The following is a 27,960-nucleotide window of genomic DNA, read 5'->3' on the forward strand; positions in this document are numbered from 1 at the left end:
CGGAAGTACACTCTAAAGTTGTTCCTCCTCAGTTTGTGTCATCAGCCACGTGTTTCCTCCTCCTCCTCTTCATCACATCATCCAGCCGACTGAAGAGTTCCTCTCCGGTGATTCAGAAGAGATGGGAGACCCTTTAACCGAGTACACAGCACGACTACAACAACAGGTAACAACCGGCTGGCTTATGAGGAATGTAACGTTAGCTTTTCACAGCTGTACCAGACTCCGTTAAACAAACTATCAATTTAATGTTGTTCTGCTTATAAGTGAAAATAACTACATGACAGAACAAAATAAAGAGTATATTCTAAGTTGGTGGTCACCTCTCTTAAATTCGGCAAACAATCCTGACAACAAACACCACTTATTTTATTAAATTAATACACTTTAAGATGTGTTTTTTCTAAATGTTTGCTACACACACACAGTAGTGCCAAACTTCATTTGACAAACGTTCAATTTAATGTTGTTCTGCTTATCAGTGAAAATAACTACATGACTGAACAAAATAAAGAGTATATTCTAAGTAAGTGTTTACCTCTCTTAAATTCGGCTAATAATCCTCACACCAAACACCACTTATTTTATTAAATCAATACACTTTTGGTTTTGGTTTTCATTTCATTCGACCATCCAGTGACAGTATGGAGATGTGTCTTTCAAGAGTGTTTTCAAAGTGTTGTGTTGTTATTTGTTGTCTCATTTTGGAGCCGAATTTACTAGAATATCATATTGATGCGAGTCTATTGAGAATAAAGGGAATATAATACAAATTAGAGTCTATTGAATCAAGGAACTATAAATGAGCTGATATTTAAATGGAGTATTGTGTGAGTTAGTTCCTATCCACTCCAGAGAACAGTTTGTACTCACACACAGTATATATCTTATAAATGCTATCAGTCAAATAAAGCTGAAAGGAAAGCTACATATTACAGGTACACCCAGCTGTCCTTTACATGATGTCATTGATCCTGGGTGGTCAATATGCAAGGAAACATCTGGTTTCATCATATAGATATGACTGTAAGGCTGCACTAATGAGTATTTTCATTGTTGATCAATCTGTCTACTGCTTTCTCAATTAATTGATGATCATTTATTCCATAAAATGTCAGGAAATAGTGAAAAATACCAATTAAAATGATGAGAATAAAGGCATAATATTATAAAGTAGTAATTTTACGTATCATTTTCTTTTTTTTCTCGTTAAGTTATGACTTTATTCTTGTAATATTACAACTTTTTCTCCTAATATTACGACTTTCTTTTGATAGTAAAGTTTTCTGACCCCTGACTTAGGCCATAAAGAGTTTTTTAAAGCAAGTTGAGTATCATAATGAAACCAAAAGCTGCCTCACTATCACAGAAGAGGATGCAACAAACCTTCATATTACTAACTGATTATGAACACTCCCTGAAATATATGTGCACTTTAAACTCTCCCTTGAAATCAAGACTACGTTACATTTTTTACCTTCATCACAATGCTCAAATGTTTTGCGGCTCCAGACAGATTTTTTTTTGTGTGGGTTTTCTGTCAAATGAGTAAGTTGATGAAATATATTCAATAACAATACAGCCAACAAAATGTAACATAGTCTTGATTTCAAGGGAGAGTTTAAAGTGCACATATATTTCAGGGAGTGTTCATAGTTAGTTTGTAATATGAAGGTTTGTTGCATCATGTTGTGTGATAGTGAGGAAGCTTTTGGTTTCATTCTGATACTCAACTTGCTATAAAACTCCCTATGGCCTAAGATATTATCAGAGTTCCTCCTGGCTAAAAATACACAATTGTGTCACTAAATAACTGCCCGTTTCCTGAGTAAAACATTACAGTTGGTTCACAATGATCTACTTTACTGATAAGAAATAATGTTTATGTTGTAAGATTTTTTTGTCGCACCTTTTATTATTTGTTGTCTTACTTCTATGACAGCATGTTCTTTAGATTATTTTCTAAATATTGAAGTTATTACAAATGTAAATGTGTTTTTTTTTTTAACAGGAGCGTGAGATCCGGCGTCTCTCTGCAGAGATCGAGAGTCTAAAAAACCCACAGACCCTGAGTCCGTCTCCACAACTGGATGAGCTGCGGGATGAAAACACCAAACTGAAGTACCGCCTCAACATCCTGAAGAGGGTGAGTGACTGCGCTCTTTTTTCTTACAGCTGGGGCACAATCCGGTGACAAGTGAGGCGTCACTTTAAAGGGACTGTTTGTAACTTCTTACACGTATAAATCATTGCGGGACGGTGTCCCATGCGCGCTCGCGTGTGTCTACGCTGTTCAGACTCAGACTCCAACACAAACTACACGGAAGCACCAAAACCTCTTGGTTGTATCTAGTGAAGCTGTTAAACAGTGTTGGCCGCGGTCGGAGGACGCGGAGGAGACCGTAGCTTTGGTCTCCAGGACCGGAGTCTCTGCTGTACTCTGCTCCTCTGCCTGCCTTCACTCACACACCGCGCTCCTTCTCTCTCTCTCTCTCTCGCTCCACCTCTCACGTGCATGCTGCTCACTCCACACTGCAGAAGAGTTAGTTTAGCTCTGAGAATATCTAGTGAATGTTCAGTGGACGTTTGTGCAGAAATAACTGCTGCAGCTCCTCCAGACCAACAGAGGTTTCCCGTGTCTTGTGAAGTGACGGGGCTCCGCAGAGAGAAACGTTATCGTCTCCGACCAAAACTCCAGCGTCTCCCCTGTTCCCTCCGGCCGCGGTCAGGAGGCTGAGGCAGGAAAAGCCAACACTAGGATCAGCATTGATTCATGGAGAGACCTCGGTCTGGTCAGCTAACATTCAGCAACAGTTCCTTTATACAAAGCATGGATTTGTCAGAGCGATCAAGGTTTATTGTCATTAATCATTGACGAGATAACAATGTCACAATGTTGCTCATTCAGTTGTAATAGCGTAATGTATTATACTCTGCTATGTAGGGATAGGACTGTAATTGCAATGTACCCTAATACCCTGTTGTGTTTGTATCAGCGATGTGGTCACGGTAGGCGTACACACAGCTTGAATTGAGCGGTGCATCCGGTGTTTGCGCCAGCTGAGACGCCTTTTTAAAATGATATACAGACTCCGCCTGCATCATAAACGTGCTTCTCAACTGTCCATCTGCAGCACGTTTGTTCCAACAGTCGCCGTCGTTGCCAGAATGTGGCTAAAAAGATTATGTTGCTCTTCATCACAGCTCCGAATCCTTCTCCCTGTGTGTTCCTCGTCGTTATGTTAATGTCAGTGAAGCTGACGTGCTGCTGTGTGTCCTCAGAGCCTGCAGGAGGAGAAGAAGACGACTCACTGCGGTAAATCCATGATGAATATCAACGAGCAGCTCCAGGAGGTTTTCGGCGAGGCCATCCGGGCTTCCTGCCCGGAGCTGGACAACCCTCCGGTGTCCGTCGCGCCCAACCAGCAGGCCAAGTTTGGAGACTACCAGTGCAACAGTGCCATGGCCATGGCTCAGGTTAGACTGCCAAATTCAATTATTCACTAACTGTGGTTAAATGAAAGATAGACTATAGCGCTGCAACACGATTTCGGTTTATTAAAGGCATTTAATTTCTTGTATTTCTACAGTTTTGTTGTTTGTATTTTTATTTGTTATTGAATAGGAAGCATTTTCCAAAAGGTTTGGTGTGTTTTATGCATCTTGGTAATCCCAAGGGATTAAAAAAACAAAACGAATATCCAAATGCCAAAATCAAAACCTACCCAGCACATGAATAACCAAATATTTGAGGCCTGAATAACCCTAATTGAGGCGTTTCATTTTAATAGTGCATCATTTAATATTGTTCTGTTGTGGTTGTTTCATCATCTGTGAAAATCCAATACATCAGATTTTGAAATTACACTTATGAAACACACACTGTGTAGCTGTGAGATCTGCAGTGATGTGCTTCTCTTATATCTTTATGGGATGAAAAGTGTGATATTAGTACTTTTTGTATCAGTTCATTTAAGACATTTTTAAAGTCAAACCGTCTCTGACTTTGTCGTGTTCCAGATGCTGAAGGCGAAGGGGATGAAAATCAACCCAAGGGAAATCGCAGAGAAGATCATCCAGAATCTTCCGGACAACGAATTCGTCCAGAAAACTGAAATCGCAGGACCAGGTACTAAAACGTGTGATTCATTTATCAGAGTTTTTCTTTGATGTGGGGAAACTGAAGAGAAATGTTTGTGAATGAATGAAACATTTTGCAAATACTCTGAATAAAATAAAAAAACTACCAATAATTAAGTAGATTTCTTTGGATTTCCATAATAATATATCACAAATTGAAAATGCTATTAAGCATCCATCAACTTTACAAGATTAAATAACTTCAATGTGCTTTAATAGCAACATTCTTGAAAAAGAAGAATAAACAAAATACTGAAATATCAGAAAAGTATGTATGTCATTTTGTGAAGAAAATGGTTGAAATTGAAATCTTACAGCCGAGCAGAAACGCACAACTTGACAGTTTATCAGCATAAACTTCCAGGTGTACTAAGTACACAAACTGTTCCTGAATAGATTACAAGTATTAGTGGAAATCCAATAGTTAGTTAAAGCTCTTCAGACGGTCAGTCAGCAGTTAATGTGTTAATGTCAGATGTTCGACCGGAGTCCTTACTCTCTAGTGTTAATCTGTGTTCTCATCATCCCCTCTGACGTCTGTTGTGTCTTCAGGGTTCATCAACATCCACCTGAAGAGGCCGTTTGTGTCCAAACTGTTGAGCAACCTGCTGATCAACGGCGTGCAGCCCCCCCCACTGGCCTCCAGGAAGAAGGTACGTCACACTGAAGCCAGATGCAGATATGTTTAACAGCTGTAAATCACTAGAAGTGGAATCTACATGTGTGATACTTAGTGTAGATTCGGTTGGAGTTAAAGGGACTAAAACTGTCACACTAGTTTAATAAAACATTCAGACATGCTGGTCTCTATATCAGAGCGTCGTGAGCTGTTCCATCTGCTGCACAACAAACTTGGCTAACGAATCTGTTGTCGATGTGGTGTAAGTACGAAAAGCCCTGAGAGGCAAGTGAGGGAAAAACATTCTGGTGATCCATTTTCTAAGTCTGATCTAAATAGTTTTCTCCCCCGAGTTAATGACTTAAGGACGGCTGGAGGTGCTCAAACAGAGGGTGAAAGGAGGAGCTGCAGCACAGCTCATATGAGAAAAATAAAGCGTTAGACAAGAAGTAAAACACGCGTGTGAACAGATGTGTGAACAGATGTGTGTAGAAGAGTGATGTAGTCATCTGAGTCACACATTTTAGTTTGAGAAGGAAGAAGTTTGGTTAAGTTCTATGTCTCACAGGTTTGTATTTATTGTTATTTATTGTTTAATCTGTGTGTGTGTGTGTGTGTGTGTGTGTTCAGGTGGTGGTGGATTTCTCCTCTCCCAACATTGCCAAAGAGATGCACGTGGGCCACCTGCGCTCCACCATCATCGGGGAAAGCATGTGTCGTCTGTTTGAGTTTCTGGGCTACGACGTCGTCAGGTCAGTTTCACTCGCTGGTCACAAAAACCTGCTGCATCTGAAACACGAATCACACACACCGCTGAGCAACGCTAACCTCACTGAACGCTGCTCACTGGTATTAAAAACAGGCTTTCTGTCTGACTGAGAAGGAACAGGACTAAAAGTCTACAGCCACTTCAGTCCACACCTCGGCATTCTAGTATGCACATTTATCATACTAACATGCTAAGACTGGAGAGCATGAATATCTTTGGTTCAGTTTTCATGATCATTTCTCTTGTATCAACATGTTGAAGGTGAACTTTTGATTTGACAGTGGTGTTAGATGTACCCTGAATATCCGCAACAAATAGCATGATAATCTGGCCAGTAATTAAGACATCTTACTCTGGACCAAAGTGCTGACGGGCTTCTCTGATGCACATCAGTATGTATGGGCGTCAGAAAGTAAAACGCGTCTCTGGTATTTAGTTTTGACTCTTTGAGTGCTTGTGCCATTCTCAGGTTGAACCATGTGGGAGACTGGGGGACCCAGTTTGGGATGCTGATCGCTCACCTGCAGGATAAATTCCCAGACTACCTGACCTCGTCCCCGCCCATCGGTGACCTGCAGGCCTTCTACAAAGTCAGTTAAATCTCCCATCTGTGGTTTTGTTTGAATTTTATAATTTTTTTAATTATTTGCACACAGATACAACTTCATAAAATCCAAATAAAGAAAAAACACATAAAGAGAAACCTAAAAAGAAAAACAAAAAAGGAAAAAAATAAGAAAACTAGGCTGACATATTTTGAAAAATACAACAAAATACATGTAAACACGTGTGCGTACATACGCTGAGAAATAATTAGACATCATGAATTAAATGCGATACCATTTCCGTTTAAATGTTTCTAAGGCTACGAGCTCTTGATAATGTGTATTTTGGCGTTCCATATCTGTACACCACGATATCGGAGGGAGTACTGACCATGTTTTGTTTCTTTTTCGAAGATGTCTAATATCATATGAGTGAATTTAAGACTTCAATTTGTTGTCGACAATTAGTGAAAGTGTTCGGTTGTACTTCGCTCCACCCTCTCGTGTCACTTCTGGTTGCAAAAAAACAAGATCTCGACGGCCAAACTGCCAAACTCGAGTCTTCAAAACCGTCGTCCGCAAACCAACGGGTGACGCCACGGCGACTACGTCCACTTCTTATATACAGTCTATGAGTATTTGTGGATATTACAGTGTGACGTTCACAGGGAGGGACATGGTTTAATAAATAAAGTAAACTTTTAGTTTTGACAGTTAACGTCAATTATTAAAAGTGAACATTTAGTTTCAGTTGATGCCAGAATATTCTGTGTAACATTATGTTCCTGCAGCGTAGCACTTCTATAACACACTTTGCATATATCGTGTGTGAATACATAACATATAAACGCAGAACATTATCTTGTTTCCTTCATTTCTCTCCACACCTCATTTACTCCTTACATTCTCCACCCTGCTCATTCTGCTCTCTCCTTTCTGTCTTTTTCTCCGTGCCCACATCCTTCCTCCTCCTCCTCCTCCTCTTCGTCCTCTTCCCTCAATCAGGAGTCGAAGAAGCGTTTTGACGAGGAGGAGGACTTTAAGAAGCGAGCGTACCAGTGTGTCGTCAGACTGCAGAGCAAAGAGCCCGACTTCATGAAAGCCTGGAAACTCATCTGTGATGTTTCAAGGAAAGGTAGGCCGCTTATGAATTCATCTGTTAGGATAGGGTCGGGTGCAACGGGTTCATTACAGAGGTGAATACAACAACATCGTGTGTTTGTGTTTTAGAGTTTCAGAAGGTTTACGACTGCCTGGACATCACCATCATCGAGAGAGGAGAGTCGTACTACCAGGACATGATGAAAGAGGTGGTGAAGGAGTTCGATGAGAGAGGTCAGTGTGCAGCAGGTCAAAGATCACAAGAGACACATTTCTTTTTTTTACAATTAACACTTGCAATGATGAAGACACTTGAAAATGACAAGGTAGTACAAAATGTAAACCACTGACAATCAATTGTCATACTTTGAAATTGTAGTCTGCTGTTACCTGATGTGACCACGAGGGGGCAACATTGACTCATAAATGTCTTCTTCTATATTTTAGTTGTCCCTTCCTGATGTTGTGCCTCTCATCTCATCTCCTCTTTCTTCATTCCCCATTTCACACATTATCTCCTCTTTCTCTTTTTTCCCTCCACTTATACACAAATTATTCCTCTCCTCACTCATCCATCCATCTTTCCGTTATCTTATTCCTCTACTCTTTCCTCAGGCTTGACGGAGATGGACGAAGGCCGTAAGATCGTCTTCGCCCCGGGTCAGTCCATCCCCCTCACCGTCGTCAAGTCGGACGGCGGGTTCACCTACGACACGTCGGACCTCGCCGCCCTGCACCAGCGACTCTTCGTCGAGAAGGCCGACATGATCATCTACGTCACAGACAGCGGTCAGGTGGGTGGAGAGAGAGAGAGAGAAGATAGGGAGATAGAAGGATGACAGAGTACAAATACAGGAGCTGCAGAAAAGGTAAACAAAGGGAAAGTATAAGTTAAAATCTGTAATAGGGAGCAGAGGGACCGTTTGTTTCACAGCGGTGTCTGTCCTGTAGGTTTACTGTTCTGCACGACTTCAAGTAGCATAAACTTGTTGTTCTCCAGGGGGGTGAAGGAGGACACACATCTACTTTAAATTCAGATTTTGTTTTCCAGTCTTGACAGTGGTGGCATAGCATGAAAGACAAATTGTTGTTTAGGGAATAAAACATATCCTAAAAAATTTATTTAAGCAGAAACAGAAACATTGTTTTCAGGAAAACTTTACCTTTTGATGTAGTGAGAATAAAGATGAAGCGGTATCTGGTTTCTTGCAGACTCCCGCATCTGTAGATAAAATGGTACAAGATGTTTTCACCGTTGTCGTGACGACATCGAGACTTAGAATTCATGATTTAAATGAATCTCTAAAAAAAGCATCATTTGGTGCTTCTACCTACCTAAAGAGGTCATCGTCTGTGTCTCAGACAGCTAGTTGGGCTTTAAAATGTTTATTATGAAGACAGACATCATCATTTTCAGCAGAAGCAAGTCAAAGAGAAGGAAGACAGAGCGGTAAGCTCACTGTCTGCAGACTGACTGAAACTAAAGCTGTCATCTGAGTAAGGCTTGATGCTCCCGTTAGTCGATTAGTCGACTAAATGGTTGTTTTGGTCTTTGGCTATTATCAGCATTGCATCAGTTTGTTGAAATTAGCATCGAGCTCAAAGCAGCGCTGACGTAAAGGAAGTCTTCTCTTTATCTGGACAGTATAACATGACATTTATGTTATATGTCATATTGAATTTGTGTGTGTTTTGTCTTTCAGGCCGTACACTTCCAGGTGGTGTTCGCTGCAGCTCAGATGATCGGCTGGTACGACCCCCAGGTGACCCGGGTGGAGCACGCAGGCTTTGGAGTGGTGCTGGGGGAAGACAAGTGAGTTTAAAACACACAGAGATGACTCTTTGTGTGACACTGTTTCATGTCACTGTCAGTTTTTATGCTAAGTTTTTGAAGTGAGGTTGTATGAGGTACTTCTCCATAGTCAGTGTATTACCTACAGTAGATGACTGTTGTCACGGCAGTCTGGAGAAACAGACAGAAGAGTTACTGAACAGAACGAAAGCAATGTACTCCTGGGAACGGGGGCAAACATATTCTAGCCAACTAAAAGAAAGCCCAGAGGCATGGCTCAGAAGGAGAGCGGGTCGTCCACCAATCGAAGAATCTTTCCACTGCTTTACCTTGTCGTCAGACGGCCCTTTCTGACGGGTAATCTCTCTTCAAAGCCACCAGACTCCTTTGACAAAAAACAGTAATTTAATCTTGCAGAACACAGGAGTCTACCGCGGCCTCTGTGGGTTAGTTTGTTTATGTTATTGTGTGACTTTGGTGCTTTAAAGGGACTGTTTGTAACTTCTTCCACGTATAAATCATTGCTGGTCGGTGTCCCATGGTCGCTCGCGTGTGTCTACACTGTTCAGACTCAGACTCCAACACAAACTACAGTGAAGCACCAAAACCTCTTGGTTGTATCTAGTGAAGCTGTTAAACAGTGTTGGCCGCGGTCGGAGGACGCGGAGGAGACCGTAGCTTTGGTCTCCAGGACCGGAGTCTCTGCTGTACTCTGCTCCTTTGCCTGCCTTCACTCACACACCGCGCTCGTTCTCTCTCTCTCTCTCTCCACCTCTCACGTGCATGCTGCTCACTCCACACTGCAGAAGAGTTAGTTTAGCTCTGAGAATATCTAGTGAATGTTCAGTGGACGTTTGTGCAGAAATAACTGCTGCAGCTCCTCCAGACCAACAGAGGTTTCCCGTGTCTTGTGAAGTGACGGGGCTCCGCAGAGAGAAACGTTATCGTCTCCCACCAAAACTCCGGCGTCTCCCCCGTTCCCTCCGGCCGCGGTCGGGAGGCTGAGGCGGGAAAAGCCAACACTAGGATCAGCATTGATTCATGGAGAGACCTTCGTCTGGTCAGCTAACATTACTGCCAAGCAGCTGAAATATAGAGTGATATTGTGCTTTTAGCTGACGTGTGTCTCCTCACTGTGTTGAGTGATGCTCCTTCATGTCTATGTAGAGCGAGCACAAGCGCCAGCAACATGACGCTGACTTTAGTTGACTTAACGACCACAGGTGAAGCTGTTAACAACACATTTCTGATTCTTACAAACAGTCCCTTTTAAAGATTTATTGTTTTTAATAAATCGAATAAATACTAGAGTGGTATGGATCTTCTTATCGACCTCTCTGCAAGAAAGCGAATAAGCGTATTTTAGAAAATTGTCCCAAAAGCAAAGGCTGCATTATGGAATTTAAAGCACACATGCTTTTACATGAATCCACAAATCAGTCCGTTAAAATAGTCGGAAGTGGAGGATCTGTGGCGGTAAAATGCCCGACACTGAGAGCGTTAACGGACTGAGTGTTGTACTGACTAATAACAGTTTAAGAGGAATCCAAATCACCGTCATCAGAGCAGCAACAAAGACTGTGACTTCACCACCACCACCACACTATAATCATCTGATGTCCTTCACTCCGTGTCTTTATCACCACTGCTTCATGTTTTTATTGCATTTATTATCATACATAAAAAACTGAATTTTACTACACGACTGTATAGACAAATAAAAAAGTAAAATATACAGCTGCTGCTGCTGAAGCTCCACAAACAGTGTTTGAACTGACGGTTCAAACACGAGGATGCAGAGCTGTTATTACTCAGCATGTGACGGTGCAGGAGGGAACGGAAAAGTTCTGCAGTGGGTGGACAACAGTAATTAAAAGTTGGACAACGCCAACATGAGTTTATTTATTTAGTTTATTGGTATATATATATATATATATATATATAGTTTATTCTTTGGCTGTGCGAGAGTAAATAACACGTCAGTCTGAATGTGTTGTCCAAACAGCAGATCACAGTCTCATCGTTTGCTTGAAATACAAATTGAAACAGTCACATTTATTGGCATAAACATGATTAAACATGAGGGAAGAACTGGTTGTTATGACTGTTGTTCAAGGCTGAACAGACTGGATTCCTCCCACATAGAGATTCAACATGTTCAACTGGCCGAACAGCTGCTGATGAGAGCCAACCGGAGCCGACGACGGTGCCAGACTGAACCACATAAACCGAGTGGTTGAAAGATGACTCGTCGAGTCGGGTCGGACTTTGAGATTTGAGACTGAAGTTAGACTCTAAGATGCAAATTGAGACTTTCAAAAGCAGAACTTATTAGAGAGCCACACAGTTTGTAGTCCTCTGTACTAAAATGACTGAAAACAAAACACAATTAACAGCTTTTTAAAGGAAGAATGATCAAATTGTGTTTCATTTTAATGGGAAGCATTTGTGTTCCTTAATCCCAGTAATTAACCCGATAATAATAATAACTTTATTTATATAGCACCTTTTAAACACAAAAGGATACAAGGCAATATAACAACAGAAACAGTGAGGTCAAACAAACAATAACAGAACGTATCAATTAAATACACCTTTAGATTTAAGCCTGGACTTTAGAACAAGCCAGAAGAGCTCTACAGTAACTCAGGATCATACGGGGTCAACATCTCCGCCGTGTAGCTCGAGGCCCAGACTCAGACGTGCTTTATTAAAGTGACCAGTAACAGTCAGGGAGCCGATGGAGAGAAACCAGGACTGGGTTGATGTGATGTCGTCTGTTAGAGCCGTGAGAAGCTGCTGCAGTCGGAACTAGTTGGAGGCGAGAGAGAGTGACTTTTGATTGATGCCAGAAAGGACGGAGTTATAATAGTTAAGTCTTGAGAAGATGTGTGAGAGCATTGGTTTAATTTTGGATTTTAACTTTGAAGGAAGCAGGAGAAGCGCTGCCTGCGTCCTTTCGGGCTGTACGCATGGGATGCGCCGCGCCACGGAGCTCAAGATCCTCAGTCTGATTGCCTGAGGGGAGAAACTCCTCCTCATTCTCCCTGTCCTGTCCTTCAGCAGACGATAGCATCTCACTGAAGACAGCAGGGAAAACAGTTCGTTGTTGGGGTGACTGCGGTGCCCAGAGATCCTCTTCACTCTTCTCCTACATCGTTTGATGTCAGATTGAGGAGAGAGGTGGTGCTGATGGTTCTCTCAGCTGAGCCGACCACCCTCCTAAGAGCCAAGAGATTCCGCTTGGTGCCGTTTCTCATCCAGGTGGTGATGCTGCCACACAGGACGCTCTCTGTAGTGCAGGTGTAGAAGTTCCTGAGCATCCTGAGTCAGGTTGAGCACACGGAGCAGTTTCTTCACGGGCTGCGGGCTGTTTGGTGCACGCTCAGCGGCACCACCGCTCTCCAAAAAGTGAAGCCAAAACATCTCGATGTCCGACCGTTGGCTGGCTGTTACTTTAAGAAACGCTCGATCTTGACATCCAGCAGTTTTCTATGAGCGGAGCATTTTAAACATCAATATCGCAGTCCATTCATTTAATTGTAGGAGGCCAAAATCTTGATTGCGATTCATATTTGATTAATTGTACAGCGCTACTTCTCGTTCACGTCCTCATCCTTCTCATTCTTCACTCCTCTTCTCAATCGCGGCGTCGTTGTCCCTCTTCCAGTGTGTGTACTGTACATCCCCCGTGTATTATTTATTCCCTTTTGTAGTAAGCGGTGATTACCGTGTAGCTGATGGCTGAGCACGCTCTATAATTTGAACACTATCTGTCACGCTGTTGTTTTTTCCTAATCAATCGTCCAGAGAAGAAGAGCCAAGCCCAGGCAGGAGGTTGATGTTACGCTTCGCAGAGGCCATAACTAAGTGCTGCTAAACGCCCCACAGTAACCTGAGGGGGCGTAAATTGGCCCGCGCAATGTCTGCGCTACTCCAAACTCCATTAGGAAATTTATCATGCTGTGTTTATAATTGCTCATCCAGACAATAAGGGCTTAAAGCAGCCACGGGGGGAGCTGTTATAGCTGCGAGGAAACAGAGGAAAAGAGTGGGGTTATTACATTTTTTGGCTCGTGTTCTGCTTGTAAAGCTCATCTGATTTGGTTGATTGGTACAAAATGTATCGCCCCGAGGTGTCGGCAGGCGGAGTTAATCCAAATGGTTTGTCATGATAGCTATCGGCGACAGGAAATCAAACTTCAGTACCTGGAAAGGTCTGCACAAACACTCCTAATCTTTTATTTGGTGTCCCAGATTGTATGTTTTGTGGTTTCTTGACTTAGTGAACTGAACTTTTTCTTCTCGTCTTTCCTGCTCAGGAAGAAGTTTAAGACTCGGTCCGGAGACACGGTGAGGCTGATGGACCTGCTGGACGAGGGACTGAAGAGGTGCATGGACAAACTGATAGAGAAGGAGAGAGACAAGGTGAGAGATCATGTCTTTCTCTTAAGCAAAGTTCACACTACAAGACTTTCAAAGTCGTCAGATCGCCGTATTGTTCACACTACGCAACTTGCCGTCTGAGCTGTAATCGTCTTTAAGTCGGCGTTGTTTTCACACTTCATGATTTAACGGCGACAGGAGGTCACACACTACAAGATCTTTCACCAGGAGGAATCCCAGATGAGGTCTCCAAACTACATTTTGTCACGAAAACACACACGAAAAATACACAGTAAATGATACCATGCGCGAGACACATTGCTGCTGATGTTGTTGGTGTTCACAAAATAGCCACACACTTTTTTTTTTTTTTTTTTACTATTTATTCCTACAGGTCAGGGGTCTGCAACCTGCGGCTCTTTAAACCCTCTCCAGATTTCCAGAATAAAGTCATAATATTATGAGAATAAAGTCATAATATTATGAGAATAAAGTCATAATATTATGAGAATAAAGTCATAATATTATGAGAATAAAGTCGTATTATTACTAGAATAAAGTCGTTATATTACGAGAATAAAGTCCTAATATTACGAGAATAAAGTCATAATATTATGAGAATAAAGTCATAATATTATGAGAATAAAGTCATAATATTATGAGAATAAAGTCGTATTATTACTAGAATAAAGTCGTTATATTACGAGAATAAAGTCCTAATATTACGAGAATAAAGTCATAATATTACGAGAAAAAAGTCATAATATTATGAGAATAAAGTCATAATATTATGAGAATAAAGTCATAATATTATGAGAATAAAGTCGTATTATTACTAGAATAAAGTCGTTATATTACGAGAATAAAGTCCTAATATTACGAGAATAAAGTCGTTATATTACGAGAATAAAGTCCTAATATTACGAGAATAAAGTCATAATATTATGAGAATAAAGTCATAATATTATGAGAATAAAGTCGTATTATTACTAGAATAAAGTCGTTATATTACGAGAATAAAGTCCTAATATTACGAGAATAAAGTCATAATATTACGAGAAAAAAGTCGTAATATTACGAGAATAAAGTCATTATGTTACGAGAATAAAGTCATTATGTTACGAGAATAAAGTCATATTACTAGAATAAAGTCATAATATTATAAAGTAGTAAATTTAAGTGTTATTTTCTTTTTTTCTCGTAAAGTTGTGACTTTATTCTCGTAATATTACAACTTTTTTTTCTCGTGTCATCAAACAGGTTATAATCCAGTTGTCTTGGCTAATCAGGTGATGATCACTCTGACGAATATCATCCATTTCTTTTATTATCACATTTCCGTCCGTCAGAGACTGACGTGTTTCCAGCAATCAAAACAGACAGAAAAGCCAGCAGTGTGGCCGCAGACAGGAAGAGGTTCAAGCTCACAAGAAGAAAGGAGGAGCACGATGAAAAGATGAAGGGGGAGGAAGAGGAGAGTAAAGGGAGTGTGTGTGTGTGTTCAAGAGAGACCGCATACAGTTCAAGCTGTCTTCAGAGCTCAGCAGATGAGAAGGAAAAAATACCGGTGGCGTCTTTTCATATATTTCAGACGTGGTCTTTTCTCTTGGATGTGATCAGAAAGAGTTTGACTCGGTTCGTGCAGGACGAGGGCGAGAAGACTTAATGGCGACTGTAGAGTCAGACGGTCATTACCGTAAAATAATCCTCGTCATTCACGGGGGAAGCAAATAACGAGCTGCTCAATGGAAGGTATCCCTGCTACTAAACGGCTGCTTATCAAAGATTAAACCTCTGACAGGAGATATTAATACAAACTGATTCTAATACTAAAATGATGCTTAATATTCTGACGGTAACCACGGTAACCGGAGGAGAAATTAGAGAAAGAAAGCCGACTTCCTACAGATGATTAAATATGAAACAGCAGGCTAGAAATAAAACACCTCAGAGTTACATATTGGTGATTACAACAACACGGCTCCTGAGGCGCTGCAGCCGGCGTTGTCTTTGTTTTTTTGTTGTTTTTGTCCTCCAAAAAGATCTAAGTTTGTTTTCTTCCAATTTAATCTTTTCAGTTTTAATGTGCTGTTGTTCCCTTGTTCATCCTGTTAGTGGTGGGTGAATAAGAAATTCAGAGCATCACCACGAATGTATTCTCTGTACGTGGTGACGGCTGAGCCCGCACAACCACAAAGAGACAATAGAGACCAAGACAATAAGGGGGTTTCTGAGCAGTTTACACAACACAAGTGCTCGCCATCCAATCGCCGAAAAATGCAATTCTTGCAAAAAATCTCCAAATGTCAAAACGTTTTTGATCCCAAATCACAGCATGGCTTTTTTCTACGGCGTTCCTCAAGGTCTTGGTGTCTTAATGTGGTATTTTGGAGGGATTATTTCTCATTTTTTATCAATTTGAGTGGTAAAAAATGGTTAAATTTATCACCAAATGTAACAAATCAACCCAAAAATTGCTGCAACAACTTATGAGATGTAATAGAGCATGGGGAATGGCCATATACACTCACCGGCCACTTTATTAGGTACACCTTGCTAGTACCGGGTGGTCTTCATCTGCTTCAAGGTTGGACGTGTTGTGCGTTCAGAGATGCTATTCTGCATACCTTGGTTGTAACGAGTGGTTATTTGAGTTACTGTTGCCTTTCTATCATCTCCAACCACTCTGCCCATTCTCCTCTGACCTCTGACATCAACAAGGCATTTTCATCCACACAACCCCCGCTCACTGGATCTGTTCTCTTGTTGGGACCATTCTCTGTAAACCCTAGAGATGGTTGTGCGTCTAAATCCCAGTAGATCAGCAGTTTAATACTCAGACCAGCCCGTCTGGCACCAACAACCATGCCACGTTCAAAGTCACTTAAATCCCCTTTCTTCCCCATTCTGATGCTCGGTTTGAACTTCAGCAAGTCGTCTTCACCACGTTTAGATGACGTAATGCATTGAGTTACTGCCATGTGATTGGCTGATTAGCTATCTGTTTTAACAAGCAATTGAACAGGTGTGCCTAATAAAGTGGCCGGTGAGTGTATATATAATGACCAAGTGGGTAAAGAGAAATAATAGAACAGCTGGAACAGTCTGTTCAGAAAATGACTTTACTATTAATTACGATATGCAAAACGATGTCTAGTCTCATATCACGATACAATCAGCCCTACCTCGGAGGCATACAGTTCCAATGAATCAGACAATTTGGAACCGGTTCTTGACTCCCATCCCTACTCATGGTTGACTTACTAGCTTTTTTTCCAGAGCTTTCAGCTGAGTCTTATCAAGAAATGGAGTTTGCACAAATGCTCAAACGTGGTGAGTTATGATTAATTTACCAAACGACGAGTCCCAAGGTCAAGCATTAACTTTCCTGCTCAATTTGAAAAGTAGATTTTTATGATGTTTAAATTCTGCACACATCACTAAATGAAATTAACCTCCATTGTATCGGGGTGCAGACTGAAATGTCACAGTAATATCTTAAAAAACGTAGACAAATAAAACCCAAAAGCTGTCTGCATGGCTAGACAGCAATAAGAGGAAAGAGAAAATGAAGTGTAATGTCTTTGCCCTTTATTAATGTCACCTTTCTCTCTCTCCGTTTTATGAGACAGCAAAATGTGTCCTACTGCAGAGAGCAACTTTATTTTTAATGATGTTTAAAAGTAAAAAGCTCATGTGTTAGAGTTTCATCTCCTCACAAAATGATGCCCGGAAAAGCTGCCAAACAATCCGCTTTCGTCCTCGTAAATCAGTGGCGAGACATGAGACGCATTCTGACATCAAAATGATGACGAAAGAAGAGAAAGACCGTCTCCCTCCTCCTTCATTTCCTCCAGCAGCAGCCCTCGTTGCTACTGCCGAGTTCACACTACACCACTTTAGTCATTTCTGCTCCTTGATAAAAGCCTCAGATCAGAAGCAAATCAGCGTCGGCTCATCGGCGCTCGAGAGTCATGTACGAACTACTCAAAGACGCAAGTCGCCGATGCCTCACAGACACATTCCAGATATCTAGCATGCTAAATATCAGACCCTTGTTGCAGACCTCTGTTCTAGTTCGTTAATTATGTCATCTATCTGTGACTGTCACCATTCAAAACCAGGGAAACACACTTTAGAGGTTTGTCATGATGTTATGAGAACCACAATCCAAGTATTCCTTGTCTATGAAATTACCCATTTAGGGTTGCAGCTAACGATTATTTTCATTATCGATTTATCTGCAAATTATTTTCTAGATTAATCACATTTATAAAATGCCACAAAATAGTGAAAAATGTCTCTTAAGAGTCCAAGGTGATGTCTTTAGATGTCTTGTTTTGTCCGAACCCCAAAGATATCCACTTTAATGTGATATAAAATAGAGAAAAGCAAGAAATCTCCATATTTGAGAGGCTGAAAACAGCATTTTCTGCATGAAAAATTACTAAAATGATAAATTGATTTTCAAAAATCACTCTCTACTGTCATTAGATTTTCTGGATATTTAACAAAGTAGATAGGAAAAGTATTTGTTTAATCCGGTGAATTTGACATACCTGAAAATAGTGCTACAATTATTATTTTTATTACCGATTAATTTGTCAATTAGTTTTTCAAAAACATGTTTTAAAGCTGAAGTAGGCGAGATTGGAGCAAATATGATTTAAAAAAAAAAGTTATTTTTATAAAACGGTCGCTATATGGTGACAGTAGTACATGAAACAGGTAATCTGAATAAAAATCATGTGTCTCGGTGTCCTCCGGTGCTCCTAACGGCATCTGCAAGATTTCACAGACTGGAGGAAAACAAGCAGTAAGAGCTGATCTGAGGTCTGCTGTCCAGCTGCCTTCTATGAGAGTCGGCTGTCAATCACTCTGAACTCCGACCAAACGGTCAAACTAGGCAGCGCTGATCAAATATGAATCAATATTATGTTACGTTAATGTCTATTTCTCTCCTCAGATGTTCTCAGAATCATCTTGTAGTGCACGGTTTAGCTGGAAAATGAGAACGTTTGTAAAGGAACGCCAAGTTCTGGTCACATGACCGGAGCACAGCCAATAGGAACGCTCTCTCAATGAAATGACCTGTGATTGGTCAAAGTCTCCCGTCACGGGCTAGATGTTCTAAAGCCTGAAAACAGAGCCATGAGGAGGAGCAGGAGTCTAGTTATCTCTCAGAACACTTGAGTTACAATATGCTGAAAGGTTATTATGGGATTGTTGCCCAATGATGCCAAAAACATTCTGACTACTGAAGCTTTAAATGTTGGAAAAGTTTGAAAAATGCCCATCACAAGCTCCCAAACCTCAAGATTGCATCTTCAGATATCTTGCGTTGTCCAACCAATACTTTGGTTGGTGACGAAATAGTCATTAGGAATCATCTTGGAGGAAACATGGACGTCAATACCACATTTTACAGCAATCCATCCAGTACTTGTCGAGAGCTCAGTCCAGACAAAACAACACTGCCGTCCCTGAAGACTCGCTGCTGTTTTCTACTTCCATGAGTTGAGTGTTTCCACTGAAATCCCTCTGAGCCTGATGTTGCTTGTTTTTCTCTGACATTAAGCTTCTGAAATCATCACAAACCATTAGTTGTGTCTGAGATTTCACCACAGCCTCTTCCTCTGGAGCTTCTTCTTCTTCCAGGGAAGTCTTTTATAAGCAACACCTTGACTCAGCTGCTGGGATCCTCCCTCTCTCTGCTGCAACACACCGTCACTGCCCCCCAGTGCAGCTCAGCTGGACCTTGTTAGAAGAAGTGTATGTTCAGGAATGTGAAGTGTTATTTTGTTCACCTCCTGACCTTCGATTGTTCCAGCTCTAGCCTCTGGATTCAACCCAGAAATGATCTGTTTCACAAAGCCTTTCCCCTTCATCCCCAGGCTATCGTTAGCTGTTGTTTTCCCTTCACTTCACACGGCAGAAACCTCTCCTCGCTTTCCTTCTCATTTGAGTGCAACTTCTCATATTGAGGGTTTCTGAAATTAAACTTGCAGAGGGATAAAAACGGAGTAAAGAAAACCTCCCAACCTGACCTGGTTAAGTATTATCTGGGGTACGTGGTGCAGTGTAAACAATCACTGACTTCCAGTTGAACTGCAATGATTTTAATGTTGAGAAAGGTTGTGGGAAAGCGGTGCCAGCGCCGTTTCCCCCGCAGGCCCTTCTGGCCCGGTGCTGTGCTCTGTCTGTCTGGGTCGGTGCCCACGTCTACCATCTGCTAACCCTGCCTCATTAAAACAAACCTGAAACCCCTGGCCTCCACCAACCTCAGCCTGCGCCGCTTTGTTTCCTCCAGTTGTGTTGTATTATACTCTGCTCTATTCTTCTATTATTTAATCCTGTCCCATTTTCTACTTCTGTATCCTGTTCTGTTCTGTCTCGTCCTGTAGTGTCGTACCGTTCCCTCACCTCTTGTTCCTTATATACGTTATGATCTGTCCTGTCCTGCTATGGCTCATCATTGGGACCGGAGTGGTAACGATTAGTTTATTAATCAATTAACTGTCAAACAATTAGAGGATTATCAAAATAGCAAGCAAAATTGACACACAACTTACACTGTCATTGATAGAAAACCAACAATAAATGTACATCTTCTGATTTTAGTTTAGTTTATTTTGGTTGTTTCAAACTTATACAACTCAAATATGCACATAAAAAAATGAATGAAAACAATAATAAGTCATTACTTTTGAAATAGTGATAAACCAGAGCAAGTTTATACTGACGGAAAGGTGTAGGCTGAAGCCTTAGCTTATTGCACTTAACCCTTTTTACATTAATTATTTTTGTACAATTCTTATTAAATGTATACACTGAAATGAAAGAAACAAAATACAATATATGTATATTATATATACTATTATGAGTGGCAGGCTTTTTTTTCGTAAAGTTATGACTCTATTCTCAAAATATTACAACTTTTTTCTTGTAAAGTGACGACTTTATTCTGGTAATATTACGACTTTCTTCTCGTAAAGTTACGACTTTATTCTCAAAATATTACAACTTTTTTCTCGTAAAGTGACGACTTTATTCTGGTAATATTACGACTTTCTTCTCGTAAAGTTACGACTTTATTCTCAAAATATTACAACTTTTTTCTCGTTAAATTACGACTTTATTCTGGTAATATTACGACTTTCTTCTCGTAAAGTTACGACTTTATTCTCGTAATATTACGACTTTTTTCTCGTAATATTACGACTTTTTTCTCGTAAAGTTACGATTTTATTCTCGTAATATTACGACTTTTTTCTCGTAAAGTTACGACTTTATTCTGGTAATATTACGACTTTTTTCTCGTTAAGTTACGACTTTTTTTCTTGTAATATTACGACTTTATGACCAACCCAGCTTTCAAGCATCCTTTAGACTTAAAAACAGAACAGGACAAAACAACTACAGAAGTTATTACCATTTATATTATATTAATAGCAAGTTTATTTCTATAGTACATTTCATACACGGGGGCGTAACATCCACTTATAAAATATAATTAAAAGATAGTGCAATGTACATAAAATAAACAGAATAATATAATTAAAAGATAAGAAATATAAAAGAAAAAGTACATAAAACAGAAATAAAAAGAGAAATGTTTTTAATCTGGATTTATAAATTGCTACATTGGATTAATTAATCTTCCTGTCCTGTTTATTCCCATTCTTTAATATAATATGTCATGTTACGACCTGCCCCTTTATGTATTGTCGTGTTGTGTTTTGTCGTTCTTTGTCCCGTCATGTCATCTCCTTCGTCCGGTTATGTTCCGCTTCACTGGAAGTTTTCCTCTTGAATCACCATCATAAAACTTTCTGCATCACCCTCCTCCTCTTCTTCACTCCATTTACTCCCCCTGTGGTATCAGACACGTCACACACAGATTCAAGGGAAGTCAATGGCTTAATGAGTCAATTTAATCTTTGCCTGAAGCTTCTAAATTAGATTCATCATTTGGATTAAATTGATCTCACTGGTTTTAGTGTTAGAAACAGAAGGTGACGCCTGCAGTAATTACAAGCTGATAAGAAGCTCCAGAGTTATCAGAATCTTTAAAGCCTTCAGGTATTACCTTGTCTTTAAGTCTGTTTTTATTAAATGAAACTTCACTTTCTATCTGCAGGTGCTGACCCCGGAGGAGCTGACCAAAGCCCAGAGGTCCGTCGCTTTTGGCTGCATCAAATACGCCGACCTCTCCCACAACCGCATCAACGACTACGTCTTCTCCTTCGACAAGATGCTGGACGACCGGGGCAACACGGCGGCGTACCTCCTCTACGCCTTCACTCGCATCAGGTGAGGGCTCACTAACTAACGTTCACCATATTACTGAGATGTGAATTCTGCTGCTGCATTGATGCACAAGTTTAAAATACTGGAAGCATTCAGCTATTCCACCAAATACATTTTGTAGGCTGAGGTTCAGTTCTGATTTAAAGGGAGAAGCAGACAGGAGGTACCACACGGAAGCAAAGCAATGTCCTGCTGTGGACGAGGGCACACGAGTATCTTGAAAGTTAAATTGAGTTCCTCAGACAAGTTTCTCCCCTCGTCTGTCCTCTCCTCCACTCTGTCCCCGTTAGAGAGCCTCTCTACGAGCACCAGTATACTTTCATTACCCGTATCAGATCAGCCTCGCTGGCCCCTCGTGGGAGCTCGTGGTAGGGGATTAGTCTTTGGGGTCTTTCCAGTCAGCGAGACCCAATTTTGTCCTCACCCCTTATCCCCGCTGTATTGAGTGGCCGTTTCCTGGCTGCAGAGCGCTGCGTTGATCCCCCCCCGTCCTCTGCAGCTTCCCTGGAGGTGTTAGACTCGGGGTGGCACAGTGCCCGGCAAAGATTGATCTCTGTTTTTTCAGCGTAGGGGAGTTGGGGGGGGTTGAGCGGTCTCGCCTGAGAGGATTCGATGTTCCTGCATTTAGTCAAGAGCACTCACTGGTGGCAGCTCCACCCCCCCACTGTGGGTGTTGAAGTGTCAGAGAAGACGAGAGAAACACAGACGGACCTCAGGGGAGATGTTCAACTCGGAGCGTCCTAATGGAAACAATGAAGAACAGAACGGACGCCGCTTGTAGCCTCATGCTCAGAGGTTCTACTAAATATAAACACTACGGCTGCAACTGATGATTATTTTCATTGTCGATGATTTTCTTGACTAATCGATTAGTTGTTTGGTCTATAAAATGTTGGAAAATCAGTGTTTCCCAAAGCCCAAGACGACGTCCTCAAATGTCTTGTTTTTGTCCACAACTCAAAGATATTCAGTTTACTGTCAGAGGAGGAAAGAAACCAGAAAATATTCACATTTAAGAAGCTGGAATCAGAGAATTTTTCCGTTAAAAAAATGTCTGCAAACATTTTTGAAAACCAAAGTTTGAAAAATAAGTCTGAAAAAAAGTTGGAAAAATGTTTGAAAAAAAAACGTATGAAAAAATGTCCGTTAAAAAAAAGTCTGAAAAAAGTCTGAAAAAAAAGTTTGAAAAATGTCCGTAAAAAAAGATTCAGAAAAATGTCTGAAAAAAATGTCTGAAAAAAAGTTTGTAAAATGTCCTTAAAAGAAAAGTCTGAAAAAAGACTGAAAAATGTCTGAAAACATTTTTAAAAACAAAAGTTTGAAAAATAAGTCTGAAAAAAAAATGTCTGAAAAAAAAGTTTGAAAAGTTTGAAAAAAATGTCTGAAAAAAACGGACGATCAGAGAATAGCCACATTGTGTGACTAAGTTCTTTAAATGAGCTCGACTAGAGGCGTTTAATGTGTGTGCACGTTGCGTGCCGAGCTGCTTTGAATACTTTTTTTTTATTTAGTTTTTGATCTGAACACAACCCCCGTTTTCTCCTGATCTGGAAACTTTAACCATCACAGAAGTGCTGACATGAAACGCAGCTATGACTCAGCCTCACTTATTTCTTCTCTCTCTTGCACAAAAGGAAAGCGACTCCTGTTGGTAATGACTGGAGCGCTGTACCTTGATCCACATCTTTCTGCTGCTACACCAACGTTTATTTATTTTTATTTTTGATAACTTGAGAAAGAAAACTTTATTGTTGCAATGGATGTTTGTTTTTTTTGGTTTGTTTTCTACTTTAAGATTAGTCTTGATGCCATTTTCTTGCCCATGAAAAGAGATTCATTAAAGGTCCCATATCGTGCTCATCTTCAGGTTCATACTTGTATTTAGGGTTTCTCCTAGAACATGTTTACATGCTTTACTGTTCAAACAACACATTATTTTTCTCATACTGTCTGTGTGAATATAACTGTATTCTCGCTCTATCAGAAACGCTCCGTTTTAGCGCCTTTAAACGTAATTGCGTTGCTAGGAAACAGCTTGGGTCCATGTTTACATCCTGTCAGCTGATGTTATTTACATACACTGCAACAGGAAATAAACTTGGACACATTTAGAACGTTTACGTTTACGCTAAATATCGTATATTTGTGACATCACAAATGGACAGAAATCTTAACGGCTTGTTTCAAATGTGCAGTTTCTGAATACGGGTTGTTTTTATTTCTCCATGGATTGAGCGTTTTGATACTTTCACAGTATTTCTATATCACTTAAACCTGCTTTATAATATATAAAAGATATGAAAATCTCACTTTTTACAATATGGGACCTTTAACACACATTACAGCGATTATAGCAAGGTAATAATAGCTAATATTAGGGTACATTTTTCATAATATTAATGGGTAAAATGATACGTTAAAACCTTCACACTAACTCTTTTAGGTGATACTTTGATGTCCAACATGTTTGGATAGGTCTATATCTTTATTAATGGTGTTTCTGGTTTCCTGTAGGTCCATAGCTCGCCTGGCTAACATCGACGAGGCCACGCTGAGGAAAGCAGCCGAGACCTCGGAGGTCCTGCTGGACCACGAGAAGGAGTGGAAGCTGGGGAAGTGCATCCTCCGGTTCCCCGAGATCCTGCAGAAGATCCTGGACGACCTGCTGCTCCACACGCTCTGCGACTACCTGTACGAGCTCGCCACCACCTTCACGGAGTTCTACGACAGCTGCTACTGCATTGAGAAGGACAGACAGACCGGTACGTTGTTTTGTTTTTAATGACATCGAGGTCAAAAGAGCAGAAACTCCTCAATGTTCTGCTGGCGATGGGAGTCAGACAATTAACAGGAGGTTTCACTCAGAGGGTTTTCACTAAAAGCCATCTGAACGCTGTTAGCCCTCCACTTCTTCCTGTTAGCGTTTATCCCCGCGGCGCGCTCAAGTGCCACAACTTGAGGTTTAGAGCTGCTTAATTATGCTAATTCTCAGTTAGCGCTGTGGCAGTAACCCCAGCTGCTGGTTATTATTTTATATCATTTTAGAAAGTATACAGTTCAGACTCATGGAACGTGTGTGTGTGTACTTGTACAGATATTTCTGTGAGGATCAATTTGAGTTTTAGACCTTTTAATAATGAGAATATCTTTGGAAAGTGAGGTTGTTTCTGCAGCAGCTGACTGGATATGAGCAGCTCATAGCGACACAAGAGTCCTCTAGGCTACCTCAGACTTCTGTCAGACTTAGGAGCTAGTTTTAGTGCTAGAAAATGTTTTGTTTTAGGTCAAAACCTTAGTCCCAACTGGGCCACTTAGGAGCTACTTAAAGCCTTAAAGCCTCATCCACCCTGGGAACGTCAGGATCACGTGGCGGCTGCGTTACCTGTTTTTTATTTTGGCGTCCGTGTTAACAGGTTAGAGCAGCCACACTGCAGCGGCTTCTTTTAAATCAACACTTCCTGCTTTCATTTCAAAATAAAAGCCCTCAAGCGTTTTTTTTCCTGTGGACAGAATTCCTTCATTTGTTAACACAAGGCTTTTATTCTGAAATATGTGCCGGACAGTGTTGTAGAACATGCAGTGACTTGGAATTAAGCTTCATGAATTAATAAAGTACGGGGTTTAAATCAACACTTCCTGCTTTCATTTCAAAATAAAAGCCATCAAGCGGTTTTTTTTCTGTGGAGAGAATTCCTTCATTTGTTAACACAAGGCTTTTATTCTGAAATATGTGCAGGACAGTGTTGTAGAACATGCAGTGACTTGGAATTAAGCTCCATGAATGAATAAAGTACGGGGTTTAAATCAACACTTCCTGCTTTCATTTCAAAATAAAAGCCATCAAGCGGTTTTTTTTCTGTGGAGAGAATTCCTTCATTTGTTAACACGAGGCTTTTATTCTGAAATATGTGCAGGACAGTGTTGTAGAACATGCAGTGACTTGGAATTAAGTTCCATGAATGAATATAGTACATGTTTTAATTGTGGATTATTACTATTATTTACAAATTAGCACACGTTTCTTAACGTTTCTCTGTCTAAGATTAATATAAATGACATTAATAATTAAATTAAATGGCCATTATGAGTAAGAATAGCTGCAACTAATAATGTCCTAGCAGGTTTCCTAACATATTTCAAACCGAAAGGATCTTCTCGGCCTCTTTTTATCTTCTCTCTCATCAGCTTCTCTTCAGCATCAGCAGCAGCTCTCCGGCCTCGTCGTCCTGAACACTTTGATTGCGTCTGCTTGTTTGTGAAAATTACAAACTAATTTTGCTGTCCGTCAATGATCATCGACGTCCGCGCCCCTTTAACAGCCTGCTTAATTCACCCTCTGCTGCTCATTACAGACTTAATTTCTATCGGATTTCTGCTCCGTGTAGCAATCTGGCCCGACGGGGGTGGACCGTCATGGATGTTGCGCGTGGATGCAGATGTCCGGGTCATTGATTTTCATTTTGATGCTGTGTCGGCTGCCGCTGTGTGCGACGGTAGCATCATTAAACGTGCCCTCTGACCTTTTATTGTTTGTTGTTTATCATTCCGGGCTTCACCTCTTGACTCTTCCTGTATGTTTTCCATCTCTCCGATCTGCCAGGCGTTCTCAGTATGTCTGTTTATTTTCTCTTTTCATCTCTTCTGTCTTCTTTCTGCTGTTTTCAGATCACCTTTTGAATCTGTTATTTATCTATTATGCCAAATTCAGACTACAACATGGGCCCCATAACCGTCCTGACCGACGTGAATAAAAATTAATGTTGGTTTTATCCCGTCTTGTCTCCTAAACAAATAATACTTTTTCAAACTGAGTACAAGTACTTCCATTTGGGTACTCGCCGACACCGAGTACCGATACGAGTACTTCTCTGTGCCAAAAGACCCTCGTTAACAGCCAGCTGGAGGGTGTGAGCGACACACGGAGGGCTGGGGAGTCCCGCATACGAGGCGGTGCGCCGCCACCGGCTCTAGGTCGGCTTGGAAAGGCTTGGGGAGAAGGTGCTTCCCGGGGCCGTGGCCAAAGTGCTCTCTGCGCCATCTCTCCCCCTGCTCCCGGTGCGACTGTCGACCGGGGCGGACTGTCCTCAGTGCGCCCAAACCGTGTCGTTCCCCCAGGGCGAGGCTCGGCCCACGTAAAAGGCGCCATGGGTCTGCGGCGATGTCTGCAACCAACCCGACCCGTCTTGAAACACGGACCAAGGAGTCTAATGCACGTGCGAGTCAGAGGGTGCAAGCAAAACCCCGTGGGGAAATGAAAGTGAGGGCCGGCGCGCGTCGCCTGAGGTGGGATACCGGCCCCGTTGGGTCGGGCGCACCACCGGTCCGTCTCGCCCGCTCCGTCGGGGAGGTGGAGCGTGAGCACGTGCGATAGGATCCGAAAGATGGTGACGAGAGGTTAACATCACGCTGCCGTAAAGTGGTATCGGTGCCGTTGTATCAGAGCCGCTTTGCGAGTACGAGTACATGAGCACAGTATCGGACCCGATACTGATATCGGTATTGGTGCATCACTAGTTGCCGGTCGACCGCTGCATTAATCGGTTAGTTTGTTTGTGTTATTGTGTCTTTGGGTGTTTTAAAGGGCTGGTTCGGTCGGATTCACCGAATTCAGACAATAACACAAACTAACTAACCGATTAAGGCAGCAACCTCTGTGTTCTGTGACGTCAAATTGCTGTTTCTCTCAATGGAGTCTGGTGGCTTTGAAGAGGTCATAGATAACGGCTTCAGTTCCATGTTGTAAAGGGCTGTCTGACGGCTAGATAAAATGGTGATATTGATTCTTTTAGGAGGCTAAAATACGTCTTGTTGCTGCCTCCGTCCACAGACTATGCTCGACTATAGTTCCTATAACTGTAGTATTTACCTGTGAACTCTCTTTGTCTCTCTGCAGGTGAGGTGGTGAAGGTCAACATGTGGAGGATGCTGCTCTGTGAAGCCACAGCGGCCACCATGGCCAAATGCTTCGACATCCTGGGCATCAACCCCGTTGGCAGGATGTGATGTCACGGCGATCCACACCCCACCTCCGTCTGTTGTCCGTCTGCATCCGAGTTCAACCAGAACAGGAACGGGAGGACGATAAACAGTAAACGGTCTCTTTCACTCACGTCACAGCCACCGGACTTTAAGAATGAATATCCATTAAAGTTATTATATCCATCCTGGGAGGGAAAAACACATAATGTTAAATCCATTAATTAACATCTCATGTGAAGTTTCTTTTTTTTAATTAAAGAACCGAAACCAAAATATCACCCAGTCTGCTGTCCATTATTTTAAAATCGTGGATTGATGC

The 27,960-nt window shown here is 41.4% G+C and overlaps 2 protein-coding genes across 2 annotated transcripts in view; one reads left to right on the plus strand and one right to left on the minus strand.

Annotated features, from left to right (window-relative positions):
- rars1 (arginyl-tRNA synthetase 1) lies at positions 1-27,914 on the plus strand. Its single transcript, XM_074611804.1, has 15 exons — positions 1-166; positions 2,012-2,146; positions 3,283-3,477; positions 4,021-4,129; positions 4,693-4,793; positions 5,390-5,511; positions 5,998-6,118; positions 7,079-7,208; positions 7,304-7,408; positions 7,790-7,968; positions 8,878-8,987; positions 13,289-13,394; positions 21,493-21,665; positions 24,177-24,424; positions 27,556-27,914. The coding sequence occupies exons 1-15, from the start codon at positions 122-124 to the stop codon at positions 27,663-27,665; spliced, it is 1,989 nt and encodes a 662-aa protein (XP_074467905.1). The 5' UTR covers positions 1-121; the 3' UTR covers positions 27,666-27,914.
- Positions 1-27,960, minus strand: part of sgcd (sarcoglycan, delta (dystrophin-associated glycoprotein)) — a 618,307-nt gene that overhangs the window by 85,352 nt on the left and 504,995 nt on the right. The window lies entirely within an intron of this gene.

Source organism: Sebastes fasciatus, chromosome 16, assembly GCF_043250625.1.
Source record: "Sebastes fasciatus isolate fSebFas1 chromosome 16, fSebFas1.pri, whole genome shotgun sequence".
Lineage (NCBI taxonomy): Eukaryota > Metazoa > Chordata > Actinopteri > Perciformes > Sebastidae > Sebastes > Sebastes fasciatus.